This window comes from Oncorhynchus mykiss, chromosome 26 (assembly GCF_057628025.1).
Source record: "Oncorhynchus mykiss isolate SJ-2025 chromosome 26, ASM5762802v1, whole genome shotgun sequence".
NCBI lineage: Eukaryota > Metazoa > Chordata > Actinopteri > Salmoniformes > Salmonidae > Oncorhynchus > Oncorhynchus mykiss.
In genome coordinates this window covers 12,545,718-12,571,970 of record NC_143047.1, presented here as the reverse complement: position 1 = coordinate 12,571,970, position 26,253 = coordinate 12,545,718, and the positions used below count along the sequence as shown (strand labels likewise).

The 26,253-nt window shown below is 46.8% G+C and overlaps 1 protein-coding gene across 1 annotated transcript in view; it reads left to right on the top strand.

Moving 5' to 3' along the window:
* Positions 1-26,253, top strand: part of si:ch211-186j3.6 (neural-cadherin) — a 218,883-nt gene that overhangs the window by 150,016 nt on the left and 42,614 nt on the right. Inside the window, 1 exon segment of the mRNA XM_036963347.2 lies at positions 25,766-26,043. Coding sequence (XP_036819242.2) covers positions 25,766-26,043 — 278 coding nt within the window.

Sequence of the window (26,253 nt, the reverse complement as noted above, 5' to 3'; positions counted from 1 at the left end):
TTGCATTTTCCCTATTTTTGGGGGGTTTGTATTATTTTATTAACACAACATGCTTTGAAGAAGCAAAATGTTGTGGGATGTTTTTTTTAATAACCCAACCCTGATCTGTACTTCTCCACAAATTTGTCCCTGATCTGTTTGGAGAGCTCCTTGGTCTTCATGGTGCTGCTTGCTTGGTGGTGCCCCTTGCTTAGTGGTGTTGCAGATTCTGGGGCCTTTCAGAACAGGTGTATATATACTGAGATCATGTGACACTTTGATTGCACACAGGTGTAATTTATTGAACTAATTATGTGACTACTGAAGGTAATTGGTTGTACCAGATCTTATTTAGGGGCTTCATAGCAAAGTGGGTGACTACATATGCATGCACCACTTTTCCGTCTTTTTTAAATGTAACTTTTTGAAACAAGTAATTTTTTTCATTAGACTTGACCAATTTGGACTATTTTGTGTATGTCCATTACATAAAATCCGAATGAAAATCCAGGTTAACTACAGGTTGTAATGCAACAAAATAGGAAAAACACCACGGGGGATGAAAACTTTTGCAAGGCACTTTGTAGTGCTTTGAATTGTGAATAGGTCATGTGATATTGGTAGAGTTGTGAGTGTACTGGTGGAGTGTAGTGGAGTGTAGTGGTGGAATAGGCATGGGGAGAGGGAGCCCCTTTGTTACTTTTAAACAGTGTTTTTTTACTGCCCCTGATCTCTGACAGCCCATCCCTACCCTATTTCCCCATGTATGCCCTTCTCCCTTCTCCTCTTTCTGCTCTCTCCCAGTCTGTGTGTGTCTCTGGCTTTGAACACTCAATATCCCCCTGCAGCCTGCTGGGATTGAGGAAGTGGAAATCTCAGTATGCCCCTCCCCCAAAGGTTCTTCTCTCTTCTCCCCATTTACCCCTCTATTTTCCTCCTCATATCCCTCTTATGCCCTGCTACCCCCCCCCCCCCCTCATCTCCCCCTCATTCCCTCCCATACACATACCCTGTGATGTGGCGAAGGCAGAGACACACTGACAGAAACAGACAATGCCTACAAAACACGAGATGAGAGACCCAGGGACAGGGTGAAGCAGGAACAAACTTTTCTGGTAACACTTTCCATGAAGTTCATATGCATAATGCATTATACATGTTCCCATAATGCATTATACAGACAATTTTGGTGGGATTATGAGCATGTCCTTATTTCTATTACAGCATGTTGGATGACTGTCATTCAAATTCCATTCACCCAGTTCAACGTAACTGCGATAGGTTTAGGCTACTGCATGATACTCTAATTGTCCCTATACCCATCATGAGGTTGCTACAACCTAGCCTATGAATTACAGATTACAGCGTAGGTGCACACAGGTCGAGAGACAAATGTAAGGTGACAGACAGTGACATTCAGTACCACCTTGCACACTCTTGCCTGGATGTAGATGATATAGGGTGTAATCATTTGTCAAACAGTTGCAAACAGAAGTTGATATTGGACAAATTCAGGTATGTTCGTCCCTGTTTTGTTCCATTTGCTTCCGTTTAAAAAATAAACACAGTTCACTTTCATAGCAGCCATGTTGTATTCCTTCTTGCATTCATGCGGTTGACATCCTCTCACCTCTTCCCTTCGCTTGTGGACTTCAATCCACAACACATCAGCTGTACTTGACCAGGCAAAATAACCTTTCCAAACCAAACCGCTACACACAGCCTACATCGTTCTCACCATATTAGCTAAAGCAACATCATAGTCAGCATAGCTAATAGAACTAATGCATTAGTAAACCCGCTACAATCATGCAGTAACGTTAGTGTACAGTCAGTAAGCAGTTACACCAGTGGACCCTGGTGGCAATAAATTAGTAATATCAAAAGCTGACCTTGACTTGGAAGAGTTCCAGTGTTGTGTTGGAAAGTCATAGCCAGTTAGCTAACATAGCATCCGTCTGTTTGAGCGAGGTGTTTCAGTAGGCTAAACTAGCTAGCTGTCACACCCTGACCATAGTTTACTTTGTATATTTCTATGTTGTGGTTGGTCAGGGTGTGATCTGAGTGGGCATTCTATGTTACATGTCTAGTTTGTCTAGTTCTATGTTCGGCCTGATATGGTTCTCAATCAGAGGCAGGTGTTCGTCATTGTCTCTGATTGGGAACCATATTTAGGTAGCCTGGGTTTCACTGTGTGTTTGTGGGTGATTGTTCCTGTCTATGTGTTTTCACCAGATAGGGCTGTTTAGGTTTTTGTTACGTTCATCACGTTCTTTATTTTGTAGTGTTTGTATTGATTCGTGTTTTATGTTTGTTCATTAAAACATGGATTGCAATCTACACGCTGCATTTTGGTCCGACTCTCCTTCTCACCAAGAAAACCGTTACAGAATCACCCATCCCAACAGGACCAAGCGGCGTGGTAACGGGCAACGGCAAGAGGAGCAGCAGTAGAAGCAACAGAGGCAACAGGAGCAGCAGCAGCAGCAGTGGGAGAGGCTGCACTATTTGGAGAAATGGACATGGGAGGAAGATTTGTATGGTAAAGGACCCTGGGCTCAGCCAGGAGAATATCGCCGCCCCAAGGAAGAACGGGAGGCGGCGAAAGCGGAGAGGCGCCGGTATGAGGAGGCAGCGCGGCGTCGTGGATGGAAGCCTGAGAGTCAGCCCCAAAAATTTATTGGGGGGGGGCTAACAGGGAGTATGGCTACGCCAGGTAGGAGACCTGAGCCAACTTCTTGTGGTTACCGGGGGGCTAGAGAGACCGGGCAGGCACCGTGTTATGCTGTGGAGCGCACGGTGTCCCCAGTGCGGGTGCACAGCCCGGTGCGGTACCATCCAGCTCCGCGTATCGGCCGGGCTAGAGTGGGCATCGAGCCAAGTGCCATGAAGCCGGCTCTACGCATCTGGTCTCCAGTGCGTCTCCTTGGGCCGGCTTACATGGCACCAGCCTTGCGCACGGTGTCCCCGGTTCGCCTGCATAGCCCAGTGCGGGCTATTCCACCTCGCCGCACTGGCAGGGCGACCGGGACCATTCAACCGGGTAAGGTTGGGCAGGCTCGGTGCTCAAGAGCTCCAGTGCGCCTGCACGGCCCGGTCTATCCGTCACCACCTCCACGCACCAGCCCTCCGGTGGCAGCCCCCCGTACCAGGCTGTCTCTCCGGCCCATCCTTACAGGGGCTCCCTCCTCTCCAGCGCTGCCGGAGTCTCCCGCCTCTCCAGCGCTACCAGAGCCTTCCTCCTGTCCAGCGCTGCCGGAGTCTCCCGCCTGTTCGGCGCTACAAGAGCTACTCAGTCCGGCGCTTCTAGAGCCTTCCTCCTCTCCAGCGCCGCCAGTGCCGCCCGTCTGCCCAGCGCCGCCAGCGCCGCCCGTCTGCCCAGCGCCGTCCGTCTGCCCAGCGCCGCCAGTGCCGCCCGTCTGCCCAGCGCCGCCAGTGCCGCCCGTCTGCCCAGTGCCGCCCGTCTGCCCAGCGCCGCCAGTGCCGCCCGTCTGCCAGGAGCCGCCAGTGCCGCCCGTCTGCCAGGAGCCGCCAGTGCCGCCCGTCTGCCAGGAGCCGCCAGTGCCGCCCGTCAGCCAGGGGCCGCCAGTGCCGCCCGTCAGCCAGGGGCCGCCAGTGCCGCCCGTCAGCCAGGGGCCGCCAGTGCCGCCCGTCAGCCAGGGGCCGCCAGTGCCGCCAGTCAGCCCAAGGAGGAGTACAGTATGGAGTACACTACTTGGGAGGAGATCGACAGGTGGGCGGCCGACCCAGGGAGAGTGCCGGAGCCCGCCTGGGATTCGCTGGAGCAGTGCGAGGAAGGTTATCGTAGAATGGAGGCGGTGAAAGCAGAGAGGCGCTGGTATGAGAAGGCAGCACGGCGACGCGGATGGAAGCCTGAGAGGCAGCCCCAAAAATTTCTTGGGGGGGGGCTAACACGGAGTATGGCTATGCCAGGTAGGAGACCTGGGCAGACTCCTTGTGCTTACCGGGGGGCTAGAGAGACCGGACAGGCACCGTGTTATGCAGTGGTGCGCACGGTGTCTCCAGTGCGGGTGCATAGCCCGGTGCGGTATATTCCAGCTCCGCGTGTCGGCCGGGCTAGATTGAGCGTCGAGCCTAATGCCATGAAGCCGGCTCTACGCAGCTGGTCCCCAGTGCGTCTCCTTGGGCCGGCTTACATGGCACCAGCCTTGCGCTCGGTGTCTCCGGTTCGCCTGCATAGCCCAGTGCGGGCTATTCCACCTCGCTGCACTGGCAGGGCGACCGTGAGCATTCAACCAGGTAAGGTTGGGCAGGCTCGGTGCTCAAGAGCTCCAGTGCGCCTGCACGGTCCGGTTTTTCCAGTACCACCTCCACACCCCAGCCCTCCGGTAGCAGCTCCCCGCACCAGGCTTCCTGTGCGTGTCCTCGGCCCAGTACCACCAGTGCCAGCACCACGCATCAGGCCTACAGTGCGCCTCGCCTGTCCAGCGCTGTCGGAGCCCTCCTCCTCTCCAGCGCTGTCGGAGTCTCCCGCCTGTTTAGCGCTGTTAGAGCCTTCCTTCTCTACAGCGCTGCCGGAGTCTCCCGCCTGTTCAGAACTGCAAGTTAGCAAAGAGCTGCCAGTTAGCATAGAGCTGCCAGTTAGCATAGAGCTGCCAGTTAGCATAGAGCTGCCAGTCTGCAAGGAGCTGCCAGTCTGCAAGGAGCTGCCAGTCTGCATAGAGCTGCCAGTCTGCAAGGAGCTGCCAGTCTGCAAGGAGCCGCCAGAGCTGCCTGTCTGCAGGATGCCGCCAAAGCTGCCAGTCTGCAAGGAGCCGCCAGAGCTGCCAGTCTGCAAGGAGCCGCCAGAGCTGCCAGTTAGCATGGAGCAGCCAGGGCCGCCAGTCAGCATGGAGCAGCCAGGGCCGCCAGTCAGCATGGAGCAGCCAGGGCCGCCAGTCAGCATGGAGCAGCCAGTCAGCATGGAGCAGCCAGTCAGCATGGAGCAGCCAGAGCAGCCAGTCAGCATGGAGCAGCCAGAGCTGCCAGTCAGCATGGAGCAGCCAGTCAGCATGGAGCAGCCAGAGCTGCCAGTCAGCATGGAGCAGCCAGTCAGCATGGAGCAGCCAGAGCTGCCAGTCATCATGGAGCAGCCAGTCAGCATGGAGCAGCCAGATCTGCCAGTCGACAAGACTCTTCCAGATCTGCCAGTCGACCAGACTCTTCCAGATCTGCCAGTCGACCAGACTCTTCCAGAGCTGCCAGTCGACCAGACTCTTCCAGAGCTGCCAGTCGACAAGACTCTTCCAGAGCTGCCAGTCGACCAGACTCTTCCAGATCTGCCAGTCGACCAGACTCTTCCAGATCTGCCAGTCGACCAGACTCTTCCAGATCTGCCAGTCGACCAGACTCTTCCAGATCTGCCAGTCGACCAGACTCTTCCAGATCTGCCAGTCGACCAGACTCTTCTAGATCTGCCAGTCAACCAGACTCTTCTAGATCTGCCAGTCGACCAGACTCTTCCAGATCTGCCAGTCGACCAGGATCTGCTAGATCCAACTACCTGCCTGGGCTTCCTCTCAGTGCTGAGCTTCCTCTCAGTGCTGAGCTTCCTCTCAGTGCTGAGCTACCCATCAGTCCCGAGCTACCTCTGTCCCGAGCTGTCCCTCTGTCCTGAGCGGTCATTAAGGAGGGTAACCTATCTAGGGACGCAAAGGAGGTGGACTAAAACGATTATGGAGTGGGGTCCACGTCCAGCGCCAGAGCCGCCACCGCGGACAGATGCCCACCCAGACCCTCCCCTATAGGTTCAGGTTTTGCGGCCGGAGTCCGCACCTTGGGGGGGGGGGGTACTGTCACACCCTGACCATAGTTTACTTTGTATATTTCTATGTTGTGGTTGGTCAGGGTGTTATCTGAGTGGGCATTCTATGTTACATGTCTAGTTTGTCTAGTTCTATGTTCGGCCTGATATGGTTCTCAATCAGAGGCAGGTGTTCGTCATTGTCTCTGATTGGGAACCATATTTAGGTAGCCTGGGTTTCACTGTGTGTTTGTGGGTGATTGTTCCTGTCTATGTGTTTTCACCAGATAGGGCTGTTTAGGTTTTTGTTACGTTCATCACGTTCTTTATTTTGTAGTGTTTGTATTGATTCGTGTTTTATGTTTGTTCATTAAAACATGGATCGCAATCTACACGCTGCATTTTGGTCCGACTCTCCTTCTCACCAAGAAAACCGTTACACTAGCTGCATTTGCTAGCTAAGTAAGTGAAACTGAAAGTGAAAAAAACTGAGGAAATCTCTCTAACATAGCATCCCTCAGTTTTAGCTAACATAGCATCCTCTCTTTAAGCAGAGTGTTTCAGTAACTAGCTAGCTGCATTTATGAAATCTCTCTTTCTCTCTATTTCTCTCTTGCTTCTCCTTCATTTTGGAAGAAATCAGTTTGTTCAAAACTGTTCAATTACTGTGTTTCTCTCTCTTTGAGTCAACTACTCGCCACATTTATACTCTGCAGTTCTAGCTAGCTGTAGCTTATGATTCCAGTTCTAGATTAGTTCTCTGATCCTTTGATTGGATGGACAACGTATCATTTTATGCTGCAAGAGCTCTGATAGGCTGGAGGACGTCCTCTCAAAGTTGTCATAATTGTTCCCACTTGCTTCAAGAGGGCCACCATTGTTCCTGTTCCCAAGAAAGCTAAGGTAACTGAGCTAAACGACTACCACCCCGTAGCACTCACTTCCGTCATCATGAAGTGCTTTGAGAGACTAGTCAAGGACCATATCACCTCCACCCTACCTGACACCCTAGACCCACTCCAATTTGCTTACCGCCCAAATAGGTCCACAGACGATGCAATCTCAACCACACTGCACACTGCCATAACCCATCTGGACAAGAGGAATACCTATTTGAGAATGCTGTTCATCGACTACAGCTCGGCATTCAACACCATAGTACCCTCCAAGCTCGTCATCAAACTCGAGACCCTGGGTCTCGACCCCGCCCTGTGCAACTAGGTACTGGACTTCCTGACGGGCCGCCCCCAGGTGGTGAGGGTAGGCAACAACATCTCCACCCCGCTGATCCTCAACACTGGGGCCCCACAAGGGTGCGTTCTGAGCCCTCTCCTGTACTCCCTGTTCACCCACGACTGCGTGGCCACGCATGCCTCCAACTCAATCATCAAGTTTGTGGACGACACAACAGTGGTAGGCTTGATTACCAACAACGACGAGACGGCCTACAGGGAGGAAGTGAGGGCCCTCGGAGTGTGGTGTCAGGAAAATAACCTCACACTCAACGTCAACAAAACTAAGGAGATGATTGTGGACTTCAGGAAACAGCAGAGGGAACACCCCCCTATCCACATCGATGGAACAGTAGTGGAGAGGGTAGCAAGTTTTAAGTTCCTCGGCATACACATCACAGACAAACTGAATTGGTCCACTCACACAGACAGCATCGTGAAGAAGGAGCAGCAGCGCCTCTTCAACCTCAGGAGGCTGAAGAAATTCGGTTTGTCACCAAAAGCACTCACAAACTTCTACAGATGCACAATCGAGAGCATCCTGGCGGGCTGTATCACCGCCTGGTACGGCAACTGCTCCGCCCACAACCGTAAGGCTCTCCAGAGGGTAGTGAGGTCTGCACAACGCATCACCGGGGGCAAACTACCTGCCCTCCAGGACACCTACACCACCCGATGTTACAGGAAGGCCATAAAGATCATCAAGGACATCAACCACCCGAGCCACTGCCTGTTCACCCCGCTATCATCCAGAAGGCGAGGTCAGTACAGGTGCATCAAAGCTGGGACCGAGAGACTGAAAAACAGCTTCTATCTCAAGGCCATCAGACTGTTAAACAGCCACCACTAACATTGAGTGTCTGCTGTCAATACACTGACACTGACACTGACTCAACTCCAGCCACTTTAATAATGGGAATTGATGGGAAATGATGTAAATATATCACTAGCCACTTTAAACAATGCTACCTTATATAATGTTACTTACCCTACATCAGGGGTGTCAAAGTCAAATGGACGGAGGGCCAAATAAAAAAATCAGCTACAAGACGAGGGCCGGACTGTTCGAATGTTCATTGAAAAATGTTTAAATGACGCATATAGTCTAGTGAACCTAATTGAACCTACTGAAAACCTAACAAATATATTACAATATGATCAGATAAATAAAGCAATATTTTCTTATGGCTCTGTCAGTAATCTTTAATTTTCAACAGACACAAAAGACAAATTTCCTTTATATAAATATCCCCATAACATGAACATTAAATGAAAGAAACCGGTATTCAAGGCACCATCAGTAGACTATATTTTCTATTTTAGCAAAAGTGGGCTAAATTTACTTCAAAGAAAAAACAATAATAGCAATTTTCTATCATCCACTCAACTGAAATATTTTTAAAATATAATTGGATTGAAATACAAAAAAATAAAGTGCAAAAATCTATTAATCAAAAACAACACTTTGTTTAAGGAGAAGTAACATGCAGTGAAAACAAATATTAAATTTTAACTTTTAAACTTGAACTGAGTAAAAACTCTAAATATGTGATTGCACAGTAATGTTCACTTGTTTGAGGTTGAGGGTGATACTTGGTGGTGTCCCATCTTTTCCACAAGTTCATCAATGTTCGGGGTAAGGCTCTGAGCTGAAGAAATCCTCAGAATTGAGTGGAGGTGTTCAGCAGTAAGTCGACTTCTGTGTGATGTTTTGTTCAGGTTCATCAAAGAAAACAGTTGTTCACACAGGTATGTGCTGCCAAACATAGACAACGTTTGAGCAGCCTGGATGCGCAGCTGGGGCATTGTGCCGGGGAGGAAACGGGCAAACTCCGCAGCACCCACTGCCGCATATTTTTCCCTCAGTGCATCATTGCATTGGAGGTCAATCAACTCCATTTGGAGGTTTGGTGGTGAGCTTTCCACGTCAACAGCAAATGGGTTACCGAGCAGTTCCAACCTGCTTTTTTGTGCTTCAAAGTCAGCAAATCGGCGTCGAAAGTCAGTGGTAAGCATACCTATTTTATCAGCCAACTGTGTGCTCGGGAACGCACTGGTAGAGAGCTTCTCTTTCATGGTCTGGCAGCTGGGAAAGTGGCTCAAATTTTCTTTCCGCATCTGCGTCTCCCACAGAGTCAGTTTGGTTTTAAATGCCTTCACTGTACTGTACATATCAGAGATGACACGATCCCGACCCTGCAGCTGCAAGTTTATTGCATTCAGATGACTCGTAATGTCACACAGAAAAGCCATTTCACACAGAAACATTTCGTCTCGGAGTTGTGTTGTGTCTTTCCCTTTGCTGTCCAAGAACAGACAAATCTCCTCACGAAGCTCGAAACATCTTTGAAGCACCTTTCCCTGGCTTAGCCATCGCACCTCTGTGTGATAAGGCAAATCACCATGCTCCGTTTCTAACTCCGTCAGAAATGCCTTGAACTGGCGGTGATTCAAACCTTTGGCTCTGATAAAGTTAACTGTGCGCGTGATGATGCTCATTACATGCTCCATTTTCAAGGCTTTACCGCACAACGCTTCCTGGTGTATGATACAATGATAAGCTGTCAGCTCACCTGTCGCGTTTTCCTCTTGCATCTTTTCCCGTATCTTCGCCACCAGTCCGCTCCTGTGTCCACACATCGCAGGTGCTCCGTCGGTTGTCAAACCCACGAGTTTTTCCCAAGGCAGCTCCATCTCATTTACACATCTTGACACCTCTTCATACAAATCATGCCCCGTAGTTGTGCCATGCATAGGACGTAAAGCCAAAAACTCCTCTGTCACGCTTAGGCTGGAGTCCACTCCGCGGATGAAAATTGACAACTGGGCAATGTCAGAAATGTCGGTGCTCTCATCCACAGCCAAGGAATATGCAATAAAATCTTTTCCCTTTTTCACAAGCTGCTCTTTTAGATTGATGGACAACTGGTCTACTCTCTCGGCAATGGTGTTTCTGCTCAGACTCACATTTAAAAAGAGTTGCCTTTTTTCTGGGCAAACTTCGTCACAAACTTTAATCATGCAGTTTTTGATGAAATCCCCCTCCGTAAATGGCCGGGCTGATTTAGCGATCTCTTCTGCCAAAATAAAACTGGCCTTGACAGCAGCCTGGCCTTGTGATTTGGCTTTTTTGAACAGAGCCTGTCGAGATTTGAGGCCTCGTTTTAATTCCTCTGCCTTTTGTAGCCTTTGTTCCATGTCCATATTCTTGTTTTTGTCCGCGTGTTTCGTTTCATAATGTCGTCTCAGATTATACTCTTTCAGTACCGCCACACTTTCTCCACACAGAAGACACACAGGTTTTCCAGCTACCTTCGTGAACATATACTCCGACTCCCACCTTGTTTGAAACCCCCGGTTCTCAGTATCCACCTTCCGTTTTGCCATTTTTGATGGGTATCTGAAAGTTAATTTTACTGTGATGCTGACGACTGCTGTGCCAATAAATATTGAAATGAAGCAGCCTACTGCTCGGTGCGTCACCTTTGCATTGTGGGAAATGTAGTATTGGTGCGTGTAAAAGATCTGCGGGCTGCCGGCTTGCTGCGGGCCGGTTCTAATAATAAATCAAGATCATCCCAGGGGCCGTAAAAAACCTTCTTGCGGGCCGGATGTGGCCCGCGGGCCTTGACTCTGACATATGTGCCCTACATTATTCATCTCATATGCATACGTATATACTGTACTCTATATCATCGACTGCATTCTTATGTAATACATGTTATCACTAGCCACTTTAACTATGCCACTTTGTTTACATACTCACCTCATGTATATACTGTACTCGATACCATCTACTGTATCCTGCCTATGCTGCTCTGTACCATCACTCATTCATATATCCTTATGTACATATTCTTTATCCCCTTACACTGTGTATAAGACAGTAGTTTTGGAATTGTTAGTTAGATTACTTGTTGGTTATTACTGCATTGTCGGAACTAGAAGCACAAGCATTTCGCTACACTCGCATTAACATCTGCTAACCATGTGTATGTGACAAATAAAATTTGATTTGATTTGATAATTACTATGTAAGTCTATGGAAGGGGGTGAGAACCATGAGCCTACTAGGTTTTGTATTGAAGTCAATGTACCCAGAGGAGGACGAAAGCTAGCTGTCCACCGGCTACACCATGGCACTACCCTACAGAGTGCTGTTGAGGCTACTGTAGACCTTCTTTGTGTAATAGTGTTTTTTTTATACAGTTATTGGTGGCGTGATTATATTTAGTATGCTTCCTACCTTTGTTGGTTGCAGAGCAGGTGCTGCAGTGTTTTGTTGTTTAGAGGGATGGGTTTGTGACTGAAGGTTGTTTAAATCTTGATTCCATTTTGTTCTGGTTCCCAGTTTGACCACAGACAGTAACCCTGTGAGAAATAATTTAAAAACATTCAAATCAAAGTTTATTTGTCACGTGCGCCAAATACAACAGGTGTAGACCTCACAGTGAAATGCTTACTACAGGCTCTGTGCAAAAAAGGTATTAGGTGAACAATGGGTAAGTAAAGAAATAAAACAACAGTAAAAAGACAGGCTATATACAGTAGCGAGGCTATAAAAGTAGTGAGGCTACGTACAGACACCAGTAAGTCAGGCTTATTGAGGTAGTATGTACATGTCGATATGGTTAAAGTGACTATGCATATATGATGAACAAAGAGTAGCAGTAGCGTAAAAGAGGGTCGGCGGGTGGTGGGTGGCGGGACACAATGCAGATAGCCCGGTTAGCCAATGTGCGGGAGCACTAGTTGGTCGGCCCAATTGAGGTAGTATGTACATGAATGTATAGTTAAAGTGACTATGCATATATGATAAACAGAGAGTAGCAGCAGCGTGAAAATAGGGTTGGGGGGGGCACACAATGCAAATAGTCCGGGTAGCCATTTGATTACCTGTTTAGGAGTCTTAGGGGGTAAAAACTGTTGAGAAGTATTTTTGTCCTAGACTTGGCACTCCGGTACCGTTTGCCATGCGGTAGTAGAGAGAACAGTCTATGACTGGGGTGGCTGGGGTCTTTGACAATTTTTAGGGCTTTCCTCTGACACCGCCTGGTGTAGAGATCCTGGATGGCAGGCAGCTTAGCCCTAGTGATGTACTGGGCCGTACGCACTACCCTCTGTAGTGCCTTGCAGTCAGAGGCTGAGCAATTGCCGTACCAGGCAGTGATGCAACCAGACAGGATGCTCTCGATGTTGCAGCTGTAGAACCTTTTGAGGATCTCAGGACCCATGCCAAATCTTTTTAGTTTCCTGAGGGGGAATAGGCTTTGTCGTGCCCTCTTCACGACTGTCTTGGTGTGTTTGGACCATTGTAGATTGTTGTTGATGTGGACACCAAGGAACTTGACGCTCTCAACCTGCTCTACTACAGCCCTGTAGATGAGAATGGGGGCGTGCTCGGTCCTCCTTTTCCTGTTGTCCACAATCATCTCCTTAGTCTCGGTTATATTGAGGGATAGGTTGTTATTCTGGCACCACCCGGCCAGGTCTCTGACCTCCTCTCTATAGGCTGTCTCATCATTGTCAGTGATCAGGCCTACCACTGTTGTGTCGTCTACGTACTTAATGATGGTGTTGGAGTAGTGCCTGGCCATGCAGTCGTGGGTGAACAGGGAGTACAAGAGGGGAGTACTGGGGAGCTCCAGTGTTGAGGATCAGCGTGGCAGATGTGTTGCTGCATACAATCACCACCTGGGGGCGGCCCGACAGGAAGTCCAGGATCCAGTTGCAGAGGGAGGTGTTTAGTCCCAGGATCCTTAGCTTAGTGATGATCTTTGAGGGTACAATGGTGTTGAACGCTGATCTGTAGTCAATGAATAGCATTCTCACATAAGTGTTCCTTTTGTCCAGGTGGGAAAGGGCAGTGTGGAGTACAATAGAGAGTGCATCATCTGTGGATCTGTTTGGGCAGTATGCAAATTGGAGTGGGTCTAGGGTTTATAGGATAATGGTGTTGATGTGAGCCATTACCAACCTTTCAAAGCACTTCATGGCTATGGACGTGAGTGCTACAGGTCTGTAGTCATTTAGGCAGGTTGCCTTTGTGTTCTTGGGCACAGGGACTATGGTGGTCTGCTTGAAACATGTTGGTATTACAGACTCAATCAGGGAAAATGTCAGTGAAGACACCTGCCTGTTGGTCAGCACATGCCCGGAGCACACATCCTGGTAATCCGTCTGGCCCCGCAGCCTTGTGTATGTTGACCTGTTTAAAAGTCTTACTCACATCTGCTACAGAGGGCATTATCACACAGTCATCTGGAACAGCTGATGCTCTCATGCATGCCTCAGTGTTGCTTGCCTCGAAGCAAGCATAGAAGTGATTTAGCTCGTCTGGTAGGCTTGTGTCACTGTGCAGCTCGCGGCTGTGCTTCCCTTTGTAGTCTGTAATAGTTTGCAAGCCCTACCACATAAGACGAGCATCGGAGCCGGTGTAGTATGATTCAATCTTAGCTCTGTATTGAAGCTTTGACTGTTTGATGGTTCGTCGCAGGGCATAGCAGGATTTGTTGTAAGCTTCCAGGTTAGAGTCCCCCCCTTTAGCTCAGTGCGAATGTTCCCTGTAATCCATGGTTTCTGGTTGGGGTATGTCCTCGATGCACTTATTGATAAAGCCAGTGACTGATGTGGTGTACTCCTCAATGCCATCAGAAGAATCCCGGAACATGTTCCTGTCTGTGATAGCAAAACAGTCCTGTAGTTAAGCATCTGCTTCATCTGACCACTTTTTTATAGACCGAGTCACTGGTGCTGCTTAATTTTTGCTTGTAAGCAGGAATCAGAAGGATAGAGTTGTGGTCAGATTAACCAAATGGAAGGTGAGGGAGAGCTTTGTATGAGTCTCTGTGTGTGGAGTAAAGGTGATCTAGAATTATTTTTCTTTTTTTGGTTGCACATTTAACACGTTGATAGAAATGTGGTATAACTGATTTAAGCTGATTTCAGCTTACCATGATCAGCTTACCACTTTTGTTTCACATGTCAGACCAGCAACAACAGAACAGCTGTACTGAACATGCTGCTAAGTACTGCGAATGAGCATGATGATTTTAGGTCTAGTGTGTAATTATGGTTTGTTTCTATGACTGACTGTATCATTAAATGGCTGTTCAGCTGGTGTTCTCTAAGAACAGAGCCATTGAGCACCCTCCTGTCTGATTGGCTTCCCTAGAGAGAGAGAGAGAGAGAATTATATTTATGTTTATTTATTTTCCCTTTTGTACTTTAACTATTTGCACATCATTACAACACTGTATATACAGTTGAAGTCTTGACTTCCGGCACCGACAGAGATGGCCGCCTCGCTTCGCGTTCCTAGGAAACTATGCAGTTTTTTGTTTTTTTACGTGTTATTTCTTACATTAGTACCCCAGGTCATCTTAGGTTTCATTACATACAGTCGAGAAGAACTACTGAATATAAGATCAGCGTCAACTCACCATCAGTACGACCAAGAATATGTTTTTCGCGACGCGGATCCTGTGTTCTGCCTTACAAACAGGACAACGGAGTGGATCCTATGCAGCGACCCAAAAAAACGACTCCGAAAGAGAGGGAAACGAGGCGGTCTTCTGGTCAGACTCCGGAGACGGGCACACCGTGCACCACTCCCTAGCATTCTTCTTGCCAATGTCCAGTCTCTTGACAACAAGGTTGATGAAATCCGAGCAAGGGTAGCATTCCAGAGGGACATCAGAGACTGTAACGTCATTTGCTTCACTGAAACATGGCTCACTGGAGAGACTCTATCCGAAGCGGTGCAGCCAACGGGTTTCTGCACGCATCGCGCTGACAGAAACAAACATCTTTCTGGTAAGAAGAGGGGCGTATGCCTCATGGCCAACGTGACATGGTGTGATGAAAGAAACATACAGGAACTCAAATCCTTCTGTTCACCTGATTTAGAATTCCTCACAATCAAATGTAGACCGCATTATCTACCAAGAGAATTCTCTTCGATTATAATCACAGCCGTATATATCCCCCCCCAAGCAGACACATCGATGGCTCTGAACAAACTTTATTTAACTCTCTGCAAACTGGAAACGATTTATCCGGAGGCTGCATTCATTGTAGCTGGGAATTTTAACAAGGCTAATCTGAAAACAAGACTCCCTAAATTTTATCAGCATATCGATTGCGCAACCAAGGGTGGAAAGACCTTGGATCATTGTTACTCTAACTTCCGCGACGCATATAAGGCCCTGCCCCGCCCCCCTTTCGGAAAAGCTGACCACGACTCCATTTTGTTGATCCCTGCCTACAGACAGAAACTAAAACAAGAGGCTCCCACGCTGAGGTCTGTCCAACGCTGGTCCGACCAAGCTGACTCCACACTCCAAGACTGCTTCCATCACGTGGACTGGGAGATGTTTCGTATTGCGTCAGATAACAACATTGACGAATACGCTGATTCGGTGTGCGAGTTCATTAGAACGTGCGTTGAAGATGACGTTCCCATAGCAACGATTAAAACATTCCCTAACCAGAAACCGTGGATTGATGGCAGCATTCATGTGAAACTGAAAGCGCAAACCACTGCTTTTAATCAGGGCAAGGTGTCTGGTAACATGACCGAATACAAACAGTGCAGCTATTCCCTCCGCAAGGCTATCAAACAAGCTAAGCGCCAGTACAGAGACAAAGTAGAATCTCAATTCAACGGCTCAGACACAAGAGGCATGTGGCAGGGTCTACAGTCAATCACGGACTACAGGAAGAAATCCAGCCCAGTCACGGACCAGGATGTCTTGCTCCCAGGCAGACTAAATCACTTTTTTGCCCGCTTTGAGGACAATACAGTGCCACTGACACGGCCTGCAACGAAAACATGCGGTCTCTCCTTCACTGCAGCCGAGGTGAGTAAGACATTTAAACGTGTTAACCCTCGCAAGGCTGCAGGCCCAGACGGCATCCCCAGCCGCGCCCTCAGAGCATGCGCAGACCAGCTGGCCGGTGTGTTTACGGACATATTCAATCAATCCCTATACCAGTCTGCTGTTCCCACATGCTTCAAGAGGGCCACCATTGTTCCTGTTCCCAAGAAAGCTAAGGTAACGAGCTAAACGACTACCGCCCCGTAGCACTCACATCCGTCATCATGAAGTGCTTTGAGAGACTAGTCAAGGACCATATCACCTCCACCCTACCTGACACCCTAGACCCACTCCAATTTGCTTACCGCCCAAATAGGTCCACAGACGATGCAATCTCAACCACACTGCACACTGCCCTAACCCATCTGGACAAGAGGAATACCTATGTGAGAATGCTGTTCATCGACTACAGCTCGGCATTCAACACCATAGTACCCTCCAAGCTCGTCATCAAGCTCGAGACCCTGGGTCTCGACCCCGCCCTGTGCAACTGGGTACTGGACTTCCTGACGGGTCGCCCCCAGGTGATGAGGGTAGGCAACAACATCTCCTCCCCGCTGATCCTCAACACTGGGGCCCCACAAGGGTGCGTTCTGAGCCCTCTCCTGTACTCCCTGTTCACCCACGACTGCGTGGCCACGCACGCCTCCAACTCAATCATCAAGTTTGCGGACGACACAACAGTGGTAGGCTTGATTACCAACAATGACGAGACGGCCTACAGGGAGGAGGTGAGGGCCCTCGGAGTGTGGTGTCAGGAAAATAACCTCACACTCAACGTCAACAAAACTAAGGAGATGATTGTGGACTTCAGGAAACAGCAGAGGGAACACCCCCCTATCCACATCGATGGAACAGTAGTGGAGAGGGTAGCAAGTTTTAAGTTCCTCGGCATACACATCACAGACAAACTGAATTGGTCCACTCACACAGACAGCATCGTGAAGAAGGCGCAGCAGCGCCTCTTCAACCTCAGGAGGCTGAAGAAATTTGTCTTGTCACCAAAAGCACTCACAAACTTCTACAGATGCACAATCAAGAGCATCCTGGCGGGCTGTATCACCGCCTGGTATGGCAACTGCACCGCCCTCAACCGTAAGGCTCTCCAGAGGGTAGTGAGGTCTGCACAACGCATCACCGGGGGCAAACTACCTGCCCTCCAGGACACCTACACCACCCGATGTCACAGGAAGGCCATAAAGATCATCAAGGACATCAACCACCCGAGCCACTGCCTGTTCACCCCGCTATCATCCAGAAGGCGAGGTCAGTACAGGTGCATCAAAGCTGGGACCGAGAGACTGAAAAACAGCTTCTATCTCAAGGCCATCAGACTGTTAAACAGCCACCACTAACACTGAGTGGCTGCTGCCAACACACTGACACTGACTCAACTCCAGCCACTTTAATAATGGGAATTCATGGGAAATGATGTAAATATATCACTAGCCACTTTAAACAATGCTACCTTATATAATGTTACTTACCCTACATTATTCATCTCATATGCATACGTATATACTGTACTCTATATCATCGACTGTATCCTTATGTAATACATGTATCACTAGCCACTTTAAACTATGCCACTTTGTTTACATACTCATCTCATTTGTACATACTGTACTCGATACCATCTACTGTATCTTGCCTATGCTGCTCTGTATCATCACTCATTCATATATCCTTATGTACATATTCTTTATCCCCTTACACTGTGTACAAGACAGTAGTTTTGGAATTGTTAGTTAGATTACTTGTTATTACTGCATTGTCGGAACTAGAAGCACAAGCATTTCACTACACTCGCATTAACATCTGCTAACCATGTGTATGTGACAAATAAAATTTGATTTGATTTGATTTGAAGTCGGAAGTTTACAAACACTTAGGTTGGAGTCATTAAAACTCGTTTTTCAACCACTCCACAAATGTCTTGTTAACAAACTATAGTTTTGGGAAGTTGGTTAGGACATCTACTTTGTGCTTGACACAAGTAATTTTTCCAACAATTGTTTACAGACAGATTATTTCACATATAATTCACTGTTGCACAATTCCAGTGGGTCAGAAGTTTACATACACTAAGTTGACTGTGCCTTTAAACAGCTTGGAAAATTCCAGAAAATAATGTCATGGCTTTAGAAGCTCCTGATAGGCTAATTGCCATCATTGGAGGTGTACCTGTGGATGTATTTCAAGGCCTACCTTCATAATCAGTGCCTCTTTGCTTGACATCATGGGAAAATCAAAATGAATCATTGAAAAACCTCCACAAGACCTCCACAAATATGGTTCATCCTTGAGAGCAATTTCCAAATGCCTGAAGGTACCACATTAATCTGTACAAACAATAGTACGCAAGTATAAACACCATAGGACAACGCAGCCGTCATACCGCTCAGGAATGAGACGCGTTCTGTTTCCTAGAGATGAAAGTACTTTGATGCGAAAAGTGCAAATCAAACCCAGATGCTGAAGGAAACTGGTACAAAAGTATCTATATCCACAGTAAAACGAGTCCTATATCGACATAACCTGAAAGGCCGCTCAGCAAGGATGAAGCCACTGCTCCAAAACCGCCATAAAAAAAGCCAGACTACGGTTTGCAACTGCGCATGGGGACAAAGATCATACTTTTTGGATAATTTTTTTCTGATCTGATGAAACAAAAATAGAACTATTTGGCCATAATGACCATCGTTATGTTTGGAGGAAAAAGGGGGAGGCTTGCAAGTCGAAGAACACCATCCCAACCGTGAAGCAGCATCATGAAGTGGGGGTGCTTTGCTGCAGGAGAGACTGGTGCACTTCACAAAATAGATGGCGTCATGAGGAAAGAAAATGATGTGGATATATTGAAGCAACATCTCAAGACATCAGTCCGGAAGTTAAAGCTTGGTCGCAAATGGGTCTTCCAAATGGACAATGACCCCAAGCATACTTCCAAAGTTGTGGTAAAATGGCTTAAGGACAACAAAGTCAAGGCATTGGAGTGGCCATCACAAAGCCCTGACCTCAATCCCATAGAAAAGTTGTGGGCAGAACTGAAAAAGTGTGTGCGAGCAAGGCGGCCTACAAACCTGACTCAGTAACACCAGCTTTGTCATGAGGAATGTGCCAAAATTCACCCAACTTATTGTGGGAAGCTTGTGGAAGGCTACCCAAAATGTTTGACCCAAGTTAAGCAATTTAAAGGCAATGCTACCAAATACTAATGTGATGAAGGAAATAAAAGCTGAAATAAATCATTCTCTCTACTATTATTCTGACATTTCACATTCTTAAAATAAAGTGGTGATCCTAACTGACCTAAGACAGGGAATTTTTTACTAGGATTTGTGAAAAACTGAGTTTAAATGTATTTGGCTAAGGTGTATGTTAACTTCTGACTTCAAATGTATACATAATATGACATTTGGAACTTTTGAAGTGTAATGTTTACTGTTCATTTTTTATTGTTTATTGTTTCACTTTTGTTTATTATGTATTTCACTTGCTTTGGCAATTGACACATACAGTGCCTTGCGAAAGTATTCGGCCCCCTTGAACTTTGCGACCTTTTGCCACATTTCAGGCTTCAAACATAAAGATATAAAACTGTATTTTTTTGTGAAGAATCAACAACAAGTGGGACACAATCTTGAAGTGGAACGACATTTATTGGATATTTCAAACTTTTTTAACAATCAAAAACTGAAAAATTGGGTGTGCAAAATTATTCAGCCCCTTTACTTTCAGTGCAGCAAACTCTCCCCAGAAGTTCAGTGAGGATCTCTGAATGATCCAATGTTGACCTAAATGACTAATGATGATAAATACAATCCACCTGTGTGTAATCAAGTCTCCGTATAAATGCACCTGCACTGTGATAGTCTCAGAGGTCTGTTAAAAGCGCAGAGAGCATCATGAAGAACAAGGAACACACCAGGCAGGTCCGAGATACTGTTGTGAAGAAGTTTAAAGCCGGATTTGGATACAAAAATATTTCCCAAGCTTTAAACATCCCAAGGAGCACTGTGCAAGCGATAATATTGAAATGGAAGGAGTATCAGACCACTGCAAATCTACCAAGACCTGGCCGTCCCTCTAAACTTTCAGCTCATACAAGGAGAAGACTGATCAGAGATGCAGCCAAGAGGCCCATGATCACTCTGGATGAACTGCAGAGATCTACAGCTGAGGTGGGAGACTCTGTCCATAGGACAACAATCAGTCATATATTGCACAAATCTGGCCTTTATGGAAGAGGGGCAAGAAGAAAGACATTTCTTAAAGATATCCATAAAAAGTGTTGCTTAAAGTTTGCCACAAGCCACCTGGGAGACACACCAAACATGTGGAAGAAGGTGCTCTGGTCAGATGAAACCAAAATTGAACTTTTTGGCAACAATGCAAAACGTTATGTTTGGCGTAAAAGCAACACAGCTCATCACCCTGAACACACCATCCCCACTGTCAAACATGGTGGTGGCAGCATCATGGTTTGGGCCTGCTTTTCTTCAGCAGGGACAGGGAAGATGGTTAAAATTGATGGGAAGATGGATGGAGCCAAATACAGGACCATTCTGGAAGAAAACCTGATGGAGTCTGCAAAAGACCTGAGACTGGGACGGAGATTTGTCTTCCAACAAGACAATGATCCAAAACATAAAGCAAAATCTACAATGGAATGGTTCAAAAATAAACATATATAGGTGTTAGAATGGCCAAGTCAAAGTCCAGACCTGAATCCAATCGAGAATCTGTGGAAAGAACTGAAAACTGCTTTTCACAAATGCTCTCCATCCAACCTCACTGAGCTCGAGCTGTTTTGCAAGGAGGAATGGGAAAAAAAATCAGTCTCTCGATGTGCAAAACTGATAGAGACATACTCCAAGTGACTTACAGCTGTAATCACAGCAAAAGGTGGCAATACAAAGTATTAACTTAAGGGGGCTGAATAATTTTGCACGCCCAATTTTTCAGTTTTTGATTTGTTGAAAAAGTTTGAAATATCCGATAAATGTCGTTCCACTTCATGATTGTGTCCCACTTGTTGTTGATTCTTCACAAAAAAAATACAGTTTTATATCTTTATGTCTGAAGCCCGAAATGTGGCAAAAGGTCGCAAAGTTCAAGGGGGCCGAATACTTTCGCAAGGCACCGTACGATTCCCATGCCATTAAAGCCAGTAAATTGAATTGAGAGAAAGAGAGAGAGAGACACTGTGCCTCAGATCCACATAGGGGAAAGATGAGACCTGGAGGAATAAAAGCTCAGCATTCCCCGATAGCATGTTACATGTTACTGTAGCTTTGTCTGTGCATCGTCTCTTTCTGTTACTCTTCCCCTCTCTTTTCCAACTGTAGTTCAGACAAACTGTAAATCAGACAAACTCAAATCCAATATGGTCAGAAAAGCGTTTGTCAGTTTAAAACAAACAAATTAGCCTCAGGTCCAACCTGTATAATTTCTCTTCCTGCTCCCTTCCGACCTTCTGGGCAACGATGTCCCAGTTTTCAGCATATTCTTTGTAGGCCTACAAGTCCCTAGGGTGCCCTTTACTGTTTTCTCCACAGACTCTGCCCTAGGGAGGCATGGGTATTGTAGTCAAAGCCTCATGGGTGCCTCAAACTGTGTTTTGATAAAGCTGACAGTACAGTCATGCGCAAAGCGTAAAGAGCAAACACGTTGCCATCCCTTCCCAGAGGTCATTTGGTCTTATATGAAATGTGTCTTCTGCCTGTATAGGGATTCTGGGTGTGCAGTGTTTGTCATTGGGCACATACCCATACACCCACATCCACACACACCATATTTCTTTCTTTCTTCTTTCCACGCAAGTGGATTGGGAGCTGTACCATATCAGAAGGGTTTAACCACTCAGATAAGAAATGTAAGACAACCTTTTCAGGCAGTCTACACGGTAATGTGGCATTGGGGATGTTCATGCACGGTAAAGGGGTGCCAGACACATACATTTAGAGAGTCATAGAGCTCGAGTGGATGGGTGGGAAGGGGAAGATAGCAGTGGAGATGAGAAAGGGAGTCGGGGTTGTCTTTTGACACACATCCTGATGTTTCCCTTTGGTTCTCTCTCTGCCCATGTTCCTTTAAGTGCTCTCATTGTGTGGGACTGGTCGAGATAAACACATACACATTCTGACATTCTCTTTAATGTTCACACACAAGCACTTACGGGTGTATTCTCAGAGGAACTCCACAAACTTTCCGCTCTTCTTTTCCAAGCACATCCACTCTCAGTCACTGATCAAATTGTACCAGCCGAGACACTTTAGTCTGCATAGAAACAACAGTTCAATTGGACACGTTAATGTGGTAGAACTGCTGCGTTTCCATTTGACATTTTACAATCTCCGAACCTAAGGCAGTGGAGCTCTGTTCCGCTGGGGTTCTTCCCAATTAAACTCTGGCACAAACAATACAGTATACATTCTGTGCATGCATGACAAATGCCTGAAAACCATGTCTTTGTCTGCCATGGTAGTGTCTGTGGTCACAGTGAAGAGGAGGGGGATGTAACTGTGGTTGTGGGGAAGGAGAAGGGGAAGGAGGGGGTGAGAGAGAGAGAGAGAGAGAGAGAGAGAGAGAGAGAGAGAGAGAGAGAGAGAGAGAGAGAGAGAGAGAGAGAGAGAGAGAGAGAGAGAGAGAGAGAGAGAGAGAGAGAGAGAGAGAGAGAGAGAGAGAGAGAGAGAGAGAGAGAGAGAGAGAGAGAGAGAGAGAGAGAGAGAGAGAGAGAGAGAGAGAGAGAGAGAGAGAGAGAGAGAGAGAGATTTTCACTCTAGGACCTCGTCATCATCACTATCCAACTATGCATATATATACTGTCACAGTCTCTCCCAGTTCATTCTGCCTGAGTGCAATATGGCCCACTTGAGCAGTGAATAAATGGTCTAGAAAGGGTATACGGTGTAGAAAGGGTATACGGTGTAGAAAGGGTAAATGGTGTAGAAAGGGTAAACGGTGTAGAAAGGGTAAACGGTGTAGAAAGGGTATATGGTGTAGAAAGGGTATACGGTGTAGAAAGGGTATACGGTGTAGAAAGGGTAAATGGTGTAGAAAGGGTAAATGGTGTAGAAAGGGTAAATGGTGTAGAAAGGGTAAACGGTGTAGAAAGGGTATACGGTGTAGAAAGGGTATATGGTGTAGAAAGGGTAAATGGTGTAGAAAGGGTAAATGGTGTAGAAAGGGTATACGGTGTAGAAAGGGTATACGGTGTAGAAAGGGTATACGGTGTAGAAAGGGTATACGGTGTAGAAAGGGTATATGGTGTAGAAAGGGTATACGGTGTAGAAAGGGTAAACGGTGTAGAAAGGGTAAACGGTGTAGAAAGGGTAAACGGTGTAGAAAGGGTATATGGTGTAGAAAGGGTATACGGTGTAGAAAGGGTATACGGTGTAGAAAGGGTAAATGGTGTAGAAAGGGTATACGGTGTAGAAAGGGTATACGGTGTAGAAAGGGTATACGGTGTAGAAAGGGTAAATGGTGTAGAAAGGGTATATGGTGTAGAAAGGGTATATGGTGTAGAAAGGGTATATGGTGTAGAAAGGGTATACGGTGTAGAAAGGGTATACGGTGTAGAAAGGGTATATGGTGTAGAAAGGGTAAACGGTGTAGAAAGGGTATATGGTGTAGAAAGGGTATACGGTGTAGAAAGGGTATATGGTGTAGAAAGGGTATACGGTGTAGAAAGGGTATACGGTGTAGAAAGGGTAAACGGTGTAGAAAGGGTATACGGTGTAGAAAGGGTAAATGGTGTAGAAAGGGTATACGGTGTAGAAAGGGTAAATGGTGTAGAAAGGGTAAACGGTGTAGAAAGGGTATACGGTGTAGAAAGGGTATACGGTGTAGAAAGGGTAAATGGTGTAGAAAGGGTAAACGGTGTAGAAAGGGTAAACGGTGTAGAAAGGGTATATGGTGTAGAAAGGGTATACGGTGTAGAAAGGGTAAACGGTGTAGAAAGGGTATACGGTGTAGAAAGGGTATACGGTGTAGAAAGGGTAAATGGTGTAGAAAGGGTATATGGTGTAGAAAGGGTATACGGTGTAGAAAGGGTATACGGTGTAGAAAGGGTATACGGTGTAGAAAGGGTATACAGTGTAGAAAGGGTATACGGTGTAGAAAGGGTATACGGTGTAGAAAGGGTAAATGGTGTAGAAAGGGTAAATGGTGTAGAAAGGGTATATGGTGTAGAAAGGGTATATGGTGTAGAAAGGGTAAATGGTGTAGAAAGGGTATATGGTGTAGAAAGGGTATACGGTGTAGAAAGGGTAAATGGTGTAGAAAGGGTATACGGTGTAGAAAGGGTAAACGGTGTAGAAAGGGTAAATGGTGTAGAAATGGTAAATGGTGTAGAAAGGGTATACGGTGTAGAAAGGGTAAATGGTGTAGAAAGGGTAAACGGTGTAGAAAGGGTATACGGTGTAGAAAGGGTATACGGTGTAGAAAGGGTAAATGGTGTAGAAAGGGTAAATGGTGTAGAAAGGGTATACGGTGTAGAAAGGGTATACGGTGTAGAAAGGGTATACGGTGTAGAAAGGGTATACGGTGTAGAAAGGTTAAACGGTGTAGAAAGGGTATACGGTGTAGAAAGGGTATACGGTGTAGAAAGGGAAAACGGTGTAGAAAGGGTATACGGTGTAGAAAGGGTAAACGGTGTAGAAAGGGTATACGGTGTAGAAAGGGTATACGGTGTAGAAAGGGTAAACGGTGTAGAAAGGGTAAACGGTGTAGAAAGGGTATACGGTGTAGAAAGGGTAAACGGTGTAGAAAGGGTAAATGGTGTAGAAAGGGTATACGGTGTAGAAAGGGTAAACGGTGTAGAAAGGGTAAATGGTGTAGAAAGGGTATACGGTGTAGAAAGGGTATACGGTGTAGAAAGGGTAAACGGTGTAGAAAGGGTAAATGGTGTAGAAAGGGTATACGGTGTAGAAAGGGTATACGGTGTAGAAAGGGTATACGGTGTAGAAAGGGTATACGGTGTAGAAAGGGTATACGGTGTAGAAAGGGTATACGGTGTAGAAAGGGTATATGGTGTAGAAAGGGTAAACGGTGTAGAAAGGGTAAACGGTGTAGAAAGGGTAAACGGTGTAGAAAGGGTATACGGTGTAGAAAGGGTATACGGTGTAGAAAGGGTATACGGTGTAGAAAGGGTATACGGTGTAGAAAGGGTAAACGGTGTAGAAAGGGTAAACGGTGTAGAAAGGGTATACGGTGTAGAAAGGGTATACGGTGTAGAAAGGGTATACGGTGTAGAAAGGGTATACGGTGTAGAAAGGGTATACGGTGTAGAAAGGGTATACGGTGTAGAAAGGGTATACGGCGAATGTATGTAACACCGGTAATGGTCTAGTGTGTGTTCTATTTACAGTATCAGCACACTTCGAAAATCAGACGCTTGGAGGGCCATTTGGAGAGGGTTTTTTTTGTGTGTATTGTGTGGGTTTGCATGTGTGTGAGCATGTGCATTTATGTACGTGTGTGTGTGTGTCAGAGAGAGAGAAATTTGAGAGATGAATTCATACACTCTCTATGCTAATAGTATGGCTGTAGGGGTATTTGCATGTATGAGTGTGTCACACAACCCAGATGCTTATGTCAAGAATGAAAGAAAGATGGCTAAAACAACAGGCATTATGTGCTTTCTAAAGGCTCTAGGACAAACCCTGGTGGTAATCAAGACTGTTCCGCTTTGACTCTTCCATGGCTGTCCCTTGATTACCTTTTAGCCTTCTACTTTGTTGTTCCTCTGTCTCCTTTCGCCTCCTATATCTGTCTTAATCCTCCTAATTTAATTCTCCCTTGATCCTCTCTCTTTCCCTTCATTCCTCTCCTTCTCTCTCTCTCTCTCTCTCTCTCATTCTCTCTCTCTCTCTCTCTCTCTCTCTCTCTCTCTCTCTCTCTCTCTCTCTCTCTCTGTGTGTCCACAGCTGCAGTCGTTCCTGCAAGTGAACATCAGCCAGGTACATGTGGATGAGTGTGCCAACACAGACTGTGGTGGCAGCGGCGGCTGCTCCAACATGCTGAGCGTCAGCGACACGCCCACTGTGGTGGATTCTGGGAGCCTGTCACTGGTGTCGGTGACGGTGGAATCCACGGCAGTATGCAGCTGCTCCGGTAGAGAACACGTCCACAAGATCTGTTCCTCCTATCCCAGAAACCCCTGCTTCAACGGGGGCATCTGTGTCGACACTCAGAGCGGGTACAGGTGAGGAAGAAGTCATACCACCTGCAGTGAAATGTTCACACAGGAGAAGGGGTTTAATTGTGTTTACAGTTGTGTACAGGGTGAGCTGAGGTGTCAAAAAACAGCAAATAGCCTTTGGCAGCCTAACCTTTTAGCAGTCACGAGGGTGGGGAAAGGGGAGGGAAGGCTCAGATCTGTTGTTTCCCTGTTGAGATAGTGATGGTTACCTGG